We start from the raw sequence: 16,961 nt of genomic DNA, 5'->3' as shown, positions 1-16,961 counted from the left end.
CACTACAGTATGTCAAGTCGGACCAATATAATATGTCCCAGTCGTTACCACCAGGAAACATATCTGCATTGCATGGATAGCCATGCAATTTCGTTAGGTGTTCCTGGGAGGTGATTGGATAGTGGTTAATGGTGGTAGACGTGTCAATGTCAGGGACTGTGTCATAAAATGCAGTTCCATTGGCACTGGCAGCCATGATCCAATGGACATTCTGAGCACCAAAGGGATTCTATAATGTCTGATGGTGCAACCGATGTTTGATCGATGGCCCGTCTTCATGCACACATCGACAGATTTGCATTACAGCTGGTGGACGACACATAAGGGCGCCCACCGACTGCGGCATTAGCATAAAGACGTAGTAGCAGCTGCTGCAGCTACTGCAAATCCACCCACCTCCAAATCAGGCTCAAAGGGATATTCAATTACCCCCCGAAGAGACATCTGGAGTAAAAACCCCTGATGTTTCTTCGGGTGCTGCTATTTGATTTAGTCGGCTGGTAAAAAGTGCATTTTCACCCGAAAACACACAGGTTTAGTGAAACCTGTGTGTTTACGGGTTTACGGCAATACAGTGTTTACGGCAGTGTTTACGGCAATACAGTACACCCGACAGCAAGTCAGGGTAATTGAATATCCCTTTCAGTATTATATAACCCCACCACCCAGATAACAGTAATATACCCCCATATTATTAATACACCCCCACCCCCAACTCACCACCCAGATAACAGTAATATACTCCCATAATATTAATACACCCCCACCCCAACCCACCACCCAGATAACAGTAATATACCCCATAATATTAATACACCCCCACCCCAATAACAGTAATACTGTATAGTCCCCATAATGTTAATACACCCCCATCCTCTTAACATAACCCCCACATATAACATTAATACAACCCCAGACTGTATTAATATACCCCCCCAGTGATCGCAAAAACGCGCTATAGCGCGTATTTTACCCTGAAACTGTCACCTGGGACCCACTTTTAGAAGATGAGCGGGTCCCACAGGACGCGCTCATTCTAGATCTGTGTGTCAGCGCCCTAACCAATCAGCGGCACACAAGAGGTGACTGGCTGCTTCCCCAACCAGTCACCTCCTGTAGTCTCCAGCGAATCATAGCCTGCTGTGTCTCCCTCTCATTGGCCGCCAGTCCGGCACGCTGCGGCTTTGAATCCTCCTCCCGCTGCGCGCTGATCCTAGGCTCCGCTGCCAGCACGTACCTGGTATGTATCTGTGCCGCAGCACTGGCAGAGACTGGCCCCGCTCACCCAGCAGTGTCACCAGCGCCCTCCTCCTATGCAACGGTGAGTGCCGCTCGAGTCAGTCACTGCTCCATGCTGTGCTGTGTCCATGCTCAAAGACAGCATGATACTCTGTGCCCTTGCACTGTCCTGGTCGGCATGTCTCACCTATAGACTGTGCCCCTTGCATGGTAAGAAGGCACAGCAGCAGTGCGGGTATAGAGACACTCCAAGGTCCAGGGGCATATAAAGGGGTCTGTGGTGCCTAACAAAAAAGTTTACAATTATCGCTCTGGCCACCCACAACTTAACTGGCAGGGAGGGATGGGGGGAGGGGGGAGGAGAGAGAGGTGTTTGATGTAAGGTGAAGACAGAGAGCGCTGGATCTACCTGCAGAACATCAGTGTAAACGGCATAGTGCATGCATGGGGCAGATGATCCAGATGACATACAGAGGCTGGCCGGGCAGGGAGAGTTTTCACCATTGACCAATCAGCACGGAGTAGGGGAGGAGCCTAGGGAGTATCTCAGAAGCAGGCAGCCGTTCATTCAGTGGTGAGTTGAACAGAGCAAGTAAAAATGCATAGAGGTCTGTATAATAACTGTCACTTCAACATCTATATTAATACAGCTTACCCATCACACTAGAAAATACAGATAGGATAGCTAATCTGCACTAACCTCCATCAGCTGCAATTACTGCAAGTGCCCTGTTAACATATATGTATTTATTTGTTGCTGAAATTTGTTTATGCTAAATAGCTATATAACACAGTGCAGTAGCAGTGTTATGTCGTTTTGGTCATTGCCTAAATGTTCAAGTTAGATTTTAGTTGTAAACTAAAAAAAAAGAATATTTAAATCCCAACCAAATGCTTTTGGCATAATTCTTTGTTTTCTTCGCCCCTTGTGGGCTTGCTGAGCTCACCACGAGTTCTATTCCCACTCTATGGGTGTCGTGGACACCCACGAGTGGGAATAGCCCCTGTTAGCCGGCATTCTGGTGGCGGGGATCCTGTGCAGGGCCGGATTGGCCATTACAGTTACCGGGGAGTTCCCCGGGGGGGCTGACTAGTGTGTGGGGCCACCTGTCATCGGTAGCCCCTCCCTCTCCCTTTTACAGCTAGTACTAGCGCGGCTACTATCGCAAGAAGAGGCCCGCGCTGCCTAGCTGAGAATAGGTGCGCGCGCCACATCAGTGATGTCACGCACCTCGAACGAGTGACTTGTCTAGCAGTCTGCTCTCCGCTCCCCGAGCCGCCGTCAGCTGCAGCCTGCAAGCCAGTGGTAAGAGGAGGGGACACGGAGTGGGCAGGGCCGGATTAACAATGGGGCTGATGGAGCTGCAGCTCCATGCCCCCCCTCTCTTTAAAATAGAGACAGGGGGGAAAAAAATTTTTTTTTTTTTTTTTTTTAGCTTGAAGCAGCCACTTGGGGCCCATCCATTCACACCACAACTGATCTCCCCCTGATAGCCAGCCAGAAACTTTAATAATGAAATATGTATGTGCAGTGATCGCAAAAACGCGCTATGGCGCGTTTTTTACCCATTTTTTAAGACCTGGAGGACGACGGACAAGGTGATTACTGCAGTGTGCCTCAGTGCTCTTACCTGGTGTAGTGTGCCTCAGTGCTCTTACCTGGTGTAGTGTGCCTCAGTGCTCTTACCTGGTGCAGTGTGCCTCAGTGCTCTTACCTGGTGCAGTGTGCCTCAGTGCTCTTACCTGGTGCAATGTGCCTCAGTGCTCTACCGAGCGCATTGTGTATAACGTACTCTACCGGGCGCATTGTGTATAACTTGCTCTACCGGGCGCAGTGTGTATAACGCGCTCTAACTGGCGCAGTGTGTATAACGCGCTCTAACTGGCGCAGTGTGTATAACGCGCTCTGACTGGCGCAGTGTGTATAACGCGCTCTAACTGGCAAAATGTGTATAACGCGCTTTAACTGGCGAAATGTGTACAACGTGCTCTAACTGGCGAAATTTGTATAAGTCCTCAACCTGGTGCAAAGTGTATAACGTGCTGTACCTGGTGCAAATTGTATAACGTGCTGTACCTGGTGCAAAGTGTATAACGTGCTGTACCTGGTGCAAAGTGTATAACGTGCTGTACCTGGTGCAAAGTGTATAACGTGCTGTACCTGGTGCAAAGTGTATAACGTGCTGTACCTGGTGCAAAGTGTATAACGTGCTGTACCTGGTGCAAAGTGTATAACGTGCTGTACCTGGTGCAAAGTGTATAACGTGCTGTACCTGGAGCAAAGTGTATAACGTGCTGCACCTGGTGCAAAGTGTATAACGTGCTGTACCTGGTGCAAAGTGTATAACGTGCTGTACCTGGAGCAAAGTGTATAACGTGCTGTACCTGGAGCAAAGTGTATAACGTGCTGTACCTGGAGCAAAGTGTATAACGTGCTGTACCTGGAGCAAAGTGTATAACGTGCTGTACCTGGCGCAATATGTATAAAGTGCTCTACCTGGTGCAGTGTGCATAGGAGGTTCTACCTGGTGCAATGTGTATAAGAGGCACTACTGTGTGGTGTAATGTGAATTGGCACTAATATGTGGTCACGCCCCTTCCCCATGAAGCCATGCCCCTAAAATTTTGTGGAGCGCCTTCGGCGCGCATTGCCTATACTTTGCGGTCTGGGAGGTGGGACACCAATTCACTTTCTGCCTAAGGGCACCAAAATGTCTAGTTACACCTCTGGTGCAGGGTGTCCTGCATGCTACACAGCCCAGCAGCATTGTCACCCCATCCCCCCACCTTGCAACACTTTTGTAGTGTCCAAACAAGATTAAGTTTAAAAAGAACCTTCATTTCGATGGGACCCAGAAAAAGACCGGTAGGACCCCAATTTTTAAAAGTGAGGGGTCCCTGGGACTCACTTTTTTTTTGGCTCAGCGCGATCATTGCCCCCCTACACTTCCCCATATACTTACCTCAGTAGGAAGTAGGCTGCCTGTTCTCAGCAGACTGCGGAGCTGGAGCTCATGGGGAGAAGGAGAGACAGTCACAGATAGGGTAGAAGAGAGGAGGAGAGGGAAGGGGTGGAGACTAGAGCAGGATAAGCAAAGACATAGGGATAGAGGAGAGAAGGGGGCGGGGCTTCACGGAGCATAGGGGGCGGAGTCTCAGCAGGGGGGGGGGGAGTGAGCAGAGGAATCCTCACCGCAGCCCATTGGTGGCAGTGGGAGATGATGACCAGTTCAGCAGCTGTGACTGGCTGCTGCACTCAGTGCTGGCCCCGATGACAGCAGCAATGCAGCAGCAGAAGCTGCATGATCTTGGAGCCTAAGTGAAAGATTCCTACGGATCCTCCAGGGGGCCCCTGAGATTTGGGGGGCCCAGGGTAATGTACCCCCTGGGCTCCCCCCTTAATCCGGCTCTGGACATGATCACCCTGACACGTTCTTCCTACTTTGGACTTGGTGTCCAGTCTCCAGCTGCAATGTCTCATGCCTGCTCTCCCAGTTCTCTGCACTCACAGAAGCACCCCACTGCTCTAGCTCTGCAGAGCTGCTCTCCACCGCCCTGCGTGACCAGCTGATGAAAACCTAACAGAAACCCTGCTCCATTACAGCATACGCAGCATCTATATAGACACTCCTAAAGCATACTATACAACAACGTATAAAAACATATCAACATACTGTCACACGCCAGAGGCGGCGTTCGTCGCGCTTACCCCTGCGTGCTTGCTGGTCTGTGTTGCAGCCTCCGTCTTCGGTGGTCCACGGGCTCCGGTTCTCCGGGGCAGGGGCGCCGCCATGACACCCGGCATCACGTGGGCGGGGAGCAGGTGACGTCATCAGACTGTTCCGCCAATCCAGCAGAGGCGGGAGATTCAAAGTCAGACGCCGGGCAGAGCCTCGGTGCCTGAGTATCGTCTCTTTTCTGTAGTGGATGCCAGAGCTCCCGTACGCAGTGTGTTTTCCAGCAGCTATACTCCAGTGCATCTAGCATTCAGGGTGCCTTCCTGCAGCACAGTCTCCAGTGATCCGAGCAACTAGTGTGTTCCTCTGCAGTGCAGTTGCCAGCGCTCCCTGGATTCAGCAAGGCCTGTGGGCCGAACCAACCTTAGTGCTTCCAGCGTTCAGTGTCCTTAAACACCGCTCACCAATTCTTCAGTGTCCGACTCATTTATCATCGCTCACAAGTTCTTCATTCATCAGTGTCCTTAAACACCGCTCACCAATTCTTCAGTGTCATTTATCATCGCTCACAAGTTCTTCATTCATCAGTGTCCTTAAACACCGCTCACCAATTCTTCAGTGTCATTTATTATCGCTCACAAGTTCTTCATTCATCAGTGTCTTTAAACACCGCTCACTAATTTTTCAGTGTCATTCACCATCGCTTAAAGTTCTTCATTCATCAGTGTCTTTAAACATTGCTCACAAATTCTTCAATGTCATTTACCATCGCTCACAAGTTCTTCATTCATCAGTGTCTTTAACCATTGCTCACAAATTCTTCAGTGTCCTTCATCATTGCTTATGAATTCTTCAGTAACTTTTTGACATTGCCTACAAGTTTACGTTCTTTCATGTGCCGCTGTATTGCCCCCTTCACTTAATAAAGTTCCTCAGCATTCTTTTACCAAACCTAACTATTAGAGTCTTGTATGAGGAAATCCTATATCCGACCATCCCTGCTCCGACCTACCTGTGGTTCCTTTTCCCGACCATCGGAAGAACCCCCGAGTCCACAACATCCCCAACCCAGGTCAGTGACACATACTGGGTCAACTTTTTTGTACAATATATAGTAGATGCCTCTCGCTGCATTAACATATTAGTGCTATCACTACTACTTCTAGGCCCAGATTCAGATATACTGGAAATGCACATCAATATCAAATCATCCTTGTCGAAAAAAAAAAAAAACAATAAGAAAATGCTAAATCAATATATAAAACAGATAACAGTAATGTTTGATAATTAGATGCAACCAAATCTGAAGGTGTAAGCACTCCACCAAATGCACCATGTAATGGACAAGCATGCCAACCCAAAGGATGACCAAAAAACATTTGGGTATATCACTTTCTATTGTATCTCATGGATCATAAAACATAATCCTATATCCGACCATCTCTGCTCCGACCTACCTGTGGTTCCTTTTCCCGACCATCGGAAGAACCCCCGAGTCCACAACATCCCCAACCCAGGTCAGTGACAGTATACTCAGGCCCCATGGACCCGGGGGGTCGGAAACCAGAGGCAAGCGCCATCCAGGATCTGGTTTCCCGAGTTCAAAGTCAGGAGACGGCACAAAGCCAAGTGATGCAGTATCTCCAGGAGTTATCTGGTCGGCTGGATCAAATTCAGGCTTCTCCAGCTTCAGTAGTCTCGGCTCCAGCTCCAGTACCCGCTCCAGTAGTTATCCCTGGTAATGTTCAATTCTTGCCCGGAACTAGGTCACGCCTTCAGCTCCCTACTCCCTCTCATTATAACGGGAATCCAAAGAATTGCCGTGGCTTTCTCAACCAATGCGAAGTACATTTTGAACTTCTTTCACACAACTTCCCCACAGATCGGTCCAAGGTGGCATACATTATTTCCTTGCTTGAAGATTCAGCGTTGGATTTGGGTGTCTCCGTTATGGGAGCGTTCTGACCCGCTGGTTTCCAGTTACACCAACTTTATCACGTCATTCCGTAGAATCTTTGATGAGCCCGGCAGAACGACCGCTGCTTCTTCGGATTTGCTCCGAGTCCGACAAGGCTCCCGTTCAGTGGGACAGTATGTGATTAATTTCCAAACCATAGCTTCGTAACTGCGCTGGAATAATGATGCTCTCTGGGCCGCTTTCTGCAATGGGATCTCTGACCGTCTAAAGGACGAACTGATCACTAGGGACTTGCCAGATTCCTTAGAAGAGTTGATCTCACTCTGTGTAAAGGTGGATCTTCGTATGCAGGAACGAGGTGGTGAACGTAGTCGGACTGAACGATCCAGATTCCGGTCTCTCCCGACTAAGCAAACGATCACTCCAAGTCCAGACGAACCTATGCAAATTAATCGATCTCGGCTGTCCCCGGAAGAACGACAGCGCCGCCGTGAGGGTAGACTCTGCCTCTACTGTGGAGCTGCGGATCACTTTCTCAAGTTTTGTAAGTCCCGTCCGGGAAACGGGCAGTCCTAGCTTGTTCCGTAGAAGTCGAGTTAGGGGTTACATCTAAAACTTCTCCGACAGTGTACTGTTTACTCTCCGTGTCTTTGTTTTCTGGGCCTATTGCCAAACCTGTTAAGGCCCTGCTGGACTCCGGGGCTGCAGGGAATTTTGTTTCTCTTTCTTGCGTTCAAAAACTGGGTTTACAGTTACAATCCGTCGAACGACCTATTACGCTGACTGCCATCAATGGTACCCAAATTTCTAATGGTCTTATTTCAAGTCGCACAGTGCCTATCAAACTGCAGGTTGGAGTTCTACATCAAGAACATCTGGAATTCCTAGTGATTCGGGAGATGCCTCACGATCTGGTTCTTGGTCTTCCTTGGCTTAAGGTACACAACCCTCACGTCGACTGGAAGTCATCACAAATAATATATTGGAGTTCATTCTGTTATTCTAATTGTTTCACTCTTGTCTATCCGCTCCGTGTATCTTCCAAGTCGGATGAGGAGCTCATTCCGGAGGCCTATCGGGAGTTCGCAGACGTGTTTTCGGAACAGGCGGATGATCAGTTACCACCCCATAAGACCCTGGGACTGTCCCATTGAGCTCATCCCAGGGAAGATTCCACCCCAGGGGAGCATTTTTCCTTTGTCATTGCCCGAGACCCAAGCCATGTCGGACTATATCAAGTCTAATCTGCAGAAAGGATTCATTCGTCCCTCTTCTTCTCCGGCGGGATCCGGCTTCTTCTTTGTGAAGAAGAAGGACGGAGGGTTGAGGCCATGCATTGACTACCGCGGTTTAAATGAGATCACCATTAAGAACAAATATCCTTTGCCGCTCATCACGGAACTATTTGATAGGGTTCGCGGAGCCCATGTCTTTACGATGCTCAACTTAAGGGGAGCTTATAATTTGATTCGTATTCGACAGGGGGACGAATGGAAGACGGCCTTCCGTACCAGGGACGGGCATTACAAAAATCTGGTAATGCCGTTTGGGCTCAGTAATGCCCCTGCCGTCTTCCAAGGTTTTGAAATCTTCTGAGATATGTTATACTTAAGTGTAGTGGTATACTTGGATGACATTCTGATATTTTCTAAGAATCTCACGGAGCATAGAATTCAGGTCAAGGAGGTACTTCTTCGTCTACGAAGGAATCATCTCTACGGTAAGATCTCCAAATGTACCTTTGAGGTTCCTTCAATTCCATTTCTTGGTTACGTCATCTCAGGTACGGAGCTTCGCATGGATCTGGAAAAACTCACTGCTATTCGGGACTGGACTCAGCCTCTTTCTTTGAGAGCGGTACAAAGATTTCTGGGTTTTGCGAATTATTACCGGAAATTCATAAAGGGATTCTCTACCATTGTGGCAAATATTACTGCTCTAACCAAAAAGGGGTCTGACCCAAGTCACTGGTCTTCTGAAGCTGTAGCAGCGTTCGCCCAGTTGAAAGCAGCCTTTATGTCCGCTCCGGTACTCCAGCAACCGAATTTTTCAAAACCATTCTTCTTGGAGGTCGATGCTTCCTCGGTCGGCATTGGTGCCGTGCTCTCACAGTACTCCTCTGATGGGAAGCTGCATCCATGTGGTTTCCCTTCTCGCAAGTTCTCTCCTGCTGAACGAAACTACACCATCGGAGATCAGGAACTCTTGGCAATAAAATCTGCCCTGGAAGAATGGAGATATCTATTGGAAGGTGCTAAACACCTAATTACGATTTATACCGATCACAAGAACTTGCTGTATCTCAAGACAGCCCAGTGCTTGAATCCTCGTCAAGCTAGATGGGCGCTCTTCTTCACTCGATTCTCGTTTGTCATTAAGTACCGGTCCGGGACACTTAACACCAAAGCTGATGCTTTATCTCGCTCCTTGACGGCTTCAGATGAGGAGAACCCCGTTGGAAAGGCTTTGATTCTCAGTCCAGTTTCTATTTCAGCAGCTCCCACCGCTCTGGGTCCTCCTCCTGGGAGAATGTCTGTGCCAGCTAAATTCCGACCAAGGTTGTTGCAGTGGGCTCATATTTCTAAGTTTTCCGGTCATCCTGGAGTTCAAAAGATGTGGGAGTTTCTACGAAGATCTTACTGGTGGGACTCTATGAAGAAGGATATTCAAAGTTATGTCAACTCATGTCCTCAGTGTGCTCAGCACAAAATTCTTCATTTGCCTCCTGCGGGGTTGTTGCACCCACTGTCCATTCCTAAGAGGCCTTGGACCCATATCTCTATGGACTTTGTCACTGAATTGCCTCTCTCCAAGGGTCACAATACCGTCTGGGTAATTATTGACCGTTTCTCTAAGATGGCACATTTTGTACCTTTGACCGGGTTACTATCAACTCCCAAGTTGGCTTTGTTATTTATCCGGGAACATTTCCGCCTGCACGGGTTACCACAGGAAATCGTCTCTGATCGGCGGGTACAGTTCATTGCAAGATTCTGGAGAGCCCTCTGTACAGCCTTACAAATAAAACTCAAGTTTTCATCCGCTTACCATCCACAAACCAATGGGCAAACTGAACGCGTCAATCAAGATTTAGAGACTTTTCTCCGTGTTTACCTCTCTCCCTCGCAAGATGATTGGGTGGAACTGTTGCCATGGGCCGAGTTTGCCCATAATCATCTGTACCACTCTTCAACCGGATTTCATCCCCAAGTTACGGAATTACCCATTTGTCCTCCGGAGGATGTTCCTGCTGCAGCCTCTACTCTCCGGCACTTCAGTCAAATTTGGAGTCGAGTCCATGCTAACCTCAAGAGAGTCTCCAGCCGTTATAAGTTCTTTGCGGATAGGAAGCGACGAGCGGCTCCCCAATATAAGGTTGGTGACAGGGTATGGCTCTCTACCCGCAAACTTCGGTTAAGGGTGCCCACTATGAAGTTTGCTCCGAGGTTCTTTGGTCCTTATCCCGTGTTACAAGTCCTGAACCCAGTTGTCTGTAAATTGGGATTGCCTTCCCACCTCCGGATACCAAATTCCTTCCATGTCTCTCTCCTTCGCCCCCTTATTTTAAACCGGTTCCATTCAAAGTCCCCGAGGCCAACCTCTGCAGAGACTGAAGCTGGAACGGACTTTGAAATCTAAGCTATTCTTGACTCTCGTTATCTTCACAAGAATCTACAGTATTTGGTGGAGTGGAAAGGTTTTGGCCCCGAGGAGAGGAGCTGGGTCAAGGCTACAGAAGTTATGGCTCCCCGACTGGTGCAGATCTTCCATTCCAGACATCCAACAAAACCTGGGAAGTGTCCGGGGGCCACTACTAGAGGAGGGGGTACTGTCACACGCCAGAGGCGGCGTTCGCCGCGCTTACCCCTGCGTGCTTGCTGGTCTGTGTTGCGGCCTCCGTCTTCGGTGGTCCACGGGCTCCGGCGTCTGGCTGGCGCGGCTCCCGGCGGTTCTCCGGGGCAGGGGCGCCGCCATGACACCCGGCATCACGTGGGTGGGGAGCAGGTGACGTTATCAGACTGTTCCGCCAATCCAGCGTAGGCGGGAGATTCAAAGTCAGACGCCGGGCAGAGCCTCGGTGCCTGAGTATCATCTCTTTTCTGTAGTGGATGCCAGAGCTCCCGTACGCAGTGTGTTTTCCAGCAGCTATACTCCAGTGCATCTAGCATTCAGGGTGCCTTCCTGCAGCACAGTCTCCAGTGATCCGAGCAACTAGTGTGTTCCTCTGCAGTGCAGTTGCCAGCGCTCCCTGGATTCAGCAAGGCCTGTGGGCCGAACCAACCTTAGTGCTTCCAGCGTTCAGTGTCCTTAAACACCGCTCACCAATTCTTCAGTGTCATTTATCATCGCTCACAAGTTCTTCATTCATCAGTGTCCTTAAACATCGCTCACCAATTCTTCAGTGTCATTTATCATTGCTCACAAGTTCTTCATTCATCAGTGTCCTTAAACACCGCTCACCAATTCTTCAGTGTCATTTATCATCGCTCACAAGTTCTTCATTCATCAGTGTCCTTAAACACCGCTCACCAATTCTTCAGTGTCATTTACCATCGCTCACAAGTTCTTCATTCATCAGTGTCTTTAAACACCGCTCACTAATTCTTCAGTGTCATTCACCATCGCTCACAAGTTCTTCATTCATCAGTGTCTTTAAACATTGCTCACAAATTCTTCAGTGTCCTTCATCATTGCTTATGAATTCTTCAGTAACTTTTTGACATTGCCTACAAGTTTACGTTCTTTCATGTGCCGCTGTATTGCTCCCTTCATTTAATAAAGTTCCTCAGCATTCTTTTACCAAACCTAACTATTAGAGTCTTGTATGAGGAAATCCTATATCCGACCATCCCTGCTCCGACCTACCTGTGGTTCCTTTTCCCGACCATCGGAAGAACCCCCGAGTCCACAACATCCCCAACCCAGGTCAGTGACACATACTGGGTCAACTTTTTTGTACAATATATAGTAGATGCCTCTCGCTGCATTAACATATTAGTGCTATCACTACTACTTCTAGGCCCAGATTCAGATATACTGGAAATGCACATCAATATCAAATCATCCTTGTCGAAAAAAAAAAAAAACAATAAGAAAATGCTAAATCAATATATAAAACAGATAACAGTAATGTTTGATAATTAGATGCAACCAAATCTGAAGGTGTAAGCACTCCACCAAATGCACCATGTAATGGACAAGCATGCCAACCCAAAGGATGACCAAAAAACATTTGGGTATATCACTTTCTATTGTATCTCATGGATCATAAAACATAAAAAGAGCAAAAATATAGTTTATTATTGTCAAGCAAAATACCTGCTTTAGAAACAGATTTATCAAGCAGTGGAAAGAGTGGAGAAAAGGACAAGCGCAGAAGAAACCAAATCAGCTTTGATGTAGCATTTAGCAAGTACATTATATAAAATGTCAACAAATAGAGAAGTTGTCCATAGCAACCCATCAGCTACGATAGGTTGCTATGGACAACTTCTCTACTTGTTGTCTTCTCACTCTTTACACTGCATGATACATCTCCCCTACCCTATAGTCTCCCAAATTCCACACTAACAGTAAGAAACTGGCAGATCTGCATGTACAGTCATGGGGCCATAAGTAATAGGGTCTGAGTTTGCCGGAGGTGCGGGAGGCCGACCAATCTCAGATGTTTTTTTAAAGCGGCAGTCATTTACGAGGCATGGCTTTGCCTTGTAAATGATTGCCACTTTAAAAAAAACTCTGAGATTGGCCGGCATTTTGCACCTCTGGCAAACTCAGATCCTATTACATATACCCCCATGGTATCTTTCTTTATCCAGATGTATAGCTTTCTATAATCCATAAATAGCATAACTGATCTCCTTCATTGAAACCTATGGCTGCTGTGGGGATAAATGTTTCAACTTGTCTCGATGAAGAGAAGAGAAGAGAAAAAGCAGGGAAATCGTAGACTTCAGTATTCTCTTCTATAAATAGGGAGAAGAAAAAAACACGTCTTTTGTCCAGCTGAAATGCTGGAGAAAAGAAGTTTAAGTAACTAGAGCCCTAAATAACAGATGCCTCTGTGTGACCACCTGGTTTACTCTGATTCAGTTTCTCCCGCTCCACTCCTCTTAACATGTCCAGCTCCTTCAATGGCTTCTCTACAACTCCTCCTTCTTCTTCCCACAATGATCTGCTTGCTCTCTCTCTCTCTCTCTATCTGTCCAATCGGCTCTCGCCACCTCACCAATACAGAACATGTGACCTGACTCTGGTCTGTCCTTTAACCCCTGCTGTACCAGCATGACACTCTCCAGGTTGCAAACACTGTCTTTACAATTTTAAAGGTGTACAAACAATATTCCGGGGTGCCACATAGACTACTGTTTCTGGGGTCACAATTATAAAGTAAAAAATACATTTCTGGGTCAAATATTAGCTTAATTATAAGTACAGGTTGAGTATCCCATATCCAAATATTCCGAAATATGGAATATTCCGAAATACAGAATTTTTTTGAGTGAGAGTGAGATAGTGAAATCTTTGTTTTCTGATAGCTCAATGTACACAAACTTTGTTTAATACACACAGTTATTAAAATATTGTATTAAATGACCTTCAGGCTGTGTGTATAAGCTGTATATGAAATATAAATGAATTGTGTGTATGTGCACAAACTTTGTTTAATGCTCAAAGTTATTAAAAATATTGGCTAAAATTACCTTCAGGCTGCGTGTATAAGGTGTTTATGAAATATAAATGCATTCTGTGCTTAGACTTGGGTCCCATCGCCATGATAACTTATTATGGTATGCAATTATTCCAAAATACGGAAAAATCCAATATCCAAAATACTTCTGGTCCCAAGCATTTTGGATAAGGGAAACTCAACCTGTATTATTTTTAAATGTAATTACCTTATGCTGTTTGAAAATGTTATTACATACAGAATGCTACATAGATTTCCTTTTCTCTGTAATTACAGGCAAACCATTTGATAATACTATGATTATAAACGCGGCTGTTGGCAATATAATTGTTTCCATATTACTGAACCATCGATTTGATTATGAAGATCCAACACTCTTGAGGCTTTTGAAAGTAGTCAATGATAATACCAAATTATTAGGTTGCCCCATGTCCATGGTAAGCAGTTATAGTATACTGTATATTTAGATATGATGAAAACGGGTATTGGTCATTGGATAGACACAACTTAGGTCGACAGTCATTAGGTCAACCATGGAAGGTCGACATGCATTAGGTCGACAAGGACAATAGGTCGACATGGTCATTAGGTTGACATGTACTATGTCGACAGGTCAAAAGGTCGACATGGGATTTTTGACTGTTTTTGGCGTCGTTTTCTTCGTAAAGTGATGGGGAACCCCAATTAGTGCACCGTGTCCCCTCACATGGCTCACTTCGCTCGAGATTACCATTCCAATCGTAGTCCACGTGGATCGTTAAGTATGAAAAAAAGCCAAAAAATTTAAAACAGTGTGAAAAACTAATGTCGATATTTTGACCTGTCGACCTAGTACTTGTCGACATAATGAACATGTCGACCTATTGACCATGTCGACCTAACGCATGTCGACCTTCATTGGTCGACCTAATGACTGTTGACCTAAGCTGTGTCGATCTAACGACTGTATCCCGATGAAAACCTAACAGAAACCCTGCTCCATTACAGCATACGCAGCATCTTTATAGACACTCCTAAAACATACTATACAACAACATATAAAAACATATCAACACACTGGGTCAACTTTTTTGTACAATATATAGTAGATGCCACTCGCTGCATTAACATATTAGTGCTATCACTACTACTTCCAGGCCCAGATTCAGATATACTGGAAATGCACATCAATGTCAAATCACCCTTGTCGGACAAAAAAAAAAAACCCAATAAGAAAATGCTAAATCAATATATAAAATAGATAACAGTAATGTTTGATAATTAGATGCAACCAAATCTGAAGGTGTAAGCACTCCACCAAATGCACCATGTAATGGACAAGCATGCCAACCCAAAGGATGATCAAAAAACATTTGGGTATATCACTAACATCCACTTTCTATTGTATCTCATGGATCATAAAACATAAAAAGAGCAAACATATAGTTTATTATTGTCAAGCAAAATACCTGCTTTAGAAACAGATTTATCAAGCAGTGGAAAGAGTGGAGAAGAGGACAAGTGCAGTAGAAACCAAATCAACTGTGATGTAGCATTTAGCAAGTACATTATATAAAATGTCAACAAATAGAGAAGTTGTCCATAGCAACCCATCAGCTACGATAGGTTGCTATGGACAACTTCTCTACTTGTTGTCTTCTCACTCTTTATACTGCATGATACATCTCCCCTACCCTATAGTCTCCCAAATTCCACACTTACAGTAAGAAACTGGCAGATCTGCATGTACAGTCATGGGGCCATAAGTAATAGGGTCTGAGTTTGCCGGAGGTGCGGGAGGCCGACCAAATTCAGATGTTTTTTTAAAGCGGCAGTCATTTACGAGGCATGGCTTTGCCTTGTAAATGATTGCCACTTTAAAAAAACTCTGAGATTGGCCGGCATTTTGCACCTCTGGCAAACTCAGATCCAATTACATATACCCCCATGGTATCTTTCTTTATCCAAATGTATAACTTTCTATAATCCATAAATAGCATAACTGATCTCCTCCATTGAAACCTATGGCTGCTGTGGGGATAAATGTTTCCACCAGTCTCTATGAAGAGAAGAGAAGAGAAGAGAAGAGAAGAGAAGAGAAGAGAAAAAGCAGGGAAATCGTAGACTTCAGTTTTCTCTTCTATAAATAGGGAGAAGAAAAAAACACGTCTTTTGTCCAGCTGAAATGCTGGAGAAAAGAAGTTTAAGTAAATAGAGCCCTCAATATGTAACAGATGCCACTGCCACGGTTAGACCAATGTCACATTCACCCGGAAATTATATAGATTACAATATACATAGACAAATTGTATACAGTACCTTGTACGATAACGGTTAATACGCCAGAGCGTTAAACAGTCCAGTAATGATATTGCTGTTTGGGCACACGCGCACAGTCTCACCTAGTATGGAGATGGTAATAAATTCATTATAAGTTTTTGGCTACTGAATAATTCCACCATGCAGTTGTAGATGAAAGAGAATGAAGTCCCACCAGCGCTGCTCCTACTATAGGTTTGTATGCCACTCAGTGGTGGAAGAATGATGAGCCATAAAGCATTAGTATGACCATGCTGGCAGCTCTCAGCTGCTTTCTGGAGAGGTAACGGATAAGGTGGTAATTTTTGGAGGAATATTCTCAGCCATTGGTTCTAGCCAGTTAAGGTATGCTCGTCCGGCTGTAGTTCTCCACAATCAGGTCTCCATTAACACAAGGACAAGCTGAGTGGACCTAATAAGGTTGGTTAAGGTCACTTATAAACACTGTATTATAGCTGGAAAATATAGTAAAGTGACAAGGTAATAAGTCCTTTTGTTGCCCTGACCGGTTTCTCCATCTCTGTATATAAGACTTATGCAGAGATGGTCTCCCAGCTCTAAGGGGTTATTTACTAAAGTGTGAGTTCTTAGAAGTGGACGAATCAGATTCTAGCTATTACCTTCTAGAAGGTGCCAGATAAATGATATGTAGAATCTCATTGGTTGCCATTGGCAACATCTCCACTTCTAAAAACCGGCACTTTAGTAAATATACCCCTAAATGTCAACCTACTGTACATTAGCTCTATATTTTTCATCTACAAAGTGGTGTTAATAGTCCACTAAGGACAGTGTCAGGAGATCCACAATTGATAGAACAATTAATTTGATCACCCTCAAAGACCTAATATAGGGGGAGATTTATCAAAAGATTGGAGAAAGACAAAATGGAAAGAGATAAACTACCAACCAATAAGCTTCTGTAATTTTTCAAACACAGCCTGTAAAATGACCACTATATCTCTCTGTAGACTTTGATAAATCTCCCCCATAGTGTAAACCATCACCACCAATTAAGTGACTGGTGATATTGTGTTGAGGCATGCTGCTTGCATTGTAGATGCTGTAAATTTTTTATTGTATTTAAACAGATTTTTTATTCAACTTAAATTAGTAAAAGTGCTTCTGGAGACCATTT

At 45.6% G+C, this 16,961-nt stretch overlaps 1 protein-coding gene across 1 annotated transcript in view; it reads left to right on the top strand.

Annotated features, from left to right (window-relative positions):
• Nucleotides 1–16,961, top strand: part of LOC134908930 (cytochrome P450 2C5-like) — a 183,141-nt gene that overhangs the window by 100,249 nt on the left and 65,931 nt on the right. Inside the window, exon 5 of the mRNA XM_063915184.1 lies at nucleotides 13,802–13,962. Within this exon, the coding sequence (XP_063771254.1) occupies nucleotides 13,802–13,962 (161 nt within the window). The remainder of the gene's footprint in view (nucleotides 1–13,801; nucleotides 13,963–16,961) is intronic.

Source organism: Pseudophryne corroboree, chromosome 4 (genome assembly GCF_028390025.1).
Source record: "Pseudophryne corroboree isolate aPseCor3 chromosome 4, aPseCor3.hap2, whole genome shotgun sequence".
Taxonomy (NCBI): domain Eukaryota; kingdom Metazoa; phylum Chordata; class Amphibia; order Anura; family Myobatrachidae; genus Pseudophryne; species Pseudophryne corroboree.
Note: the sequence above shows the minus strand (reverse complement) of the source record. Positions and strands in the feature narration are given on the sequence as shown.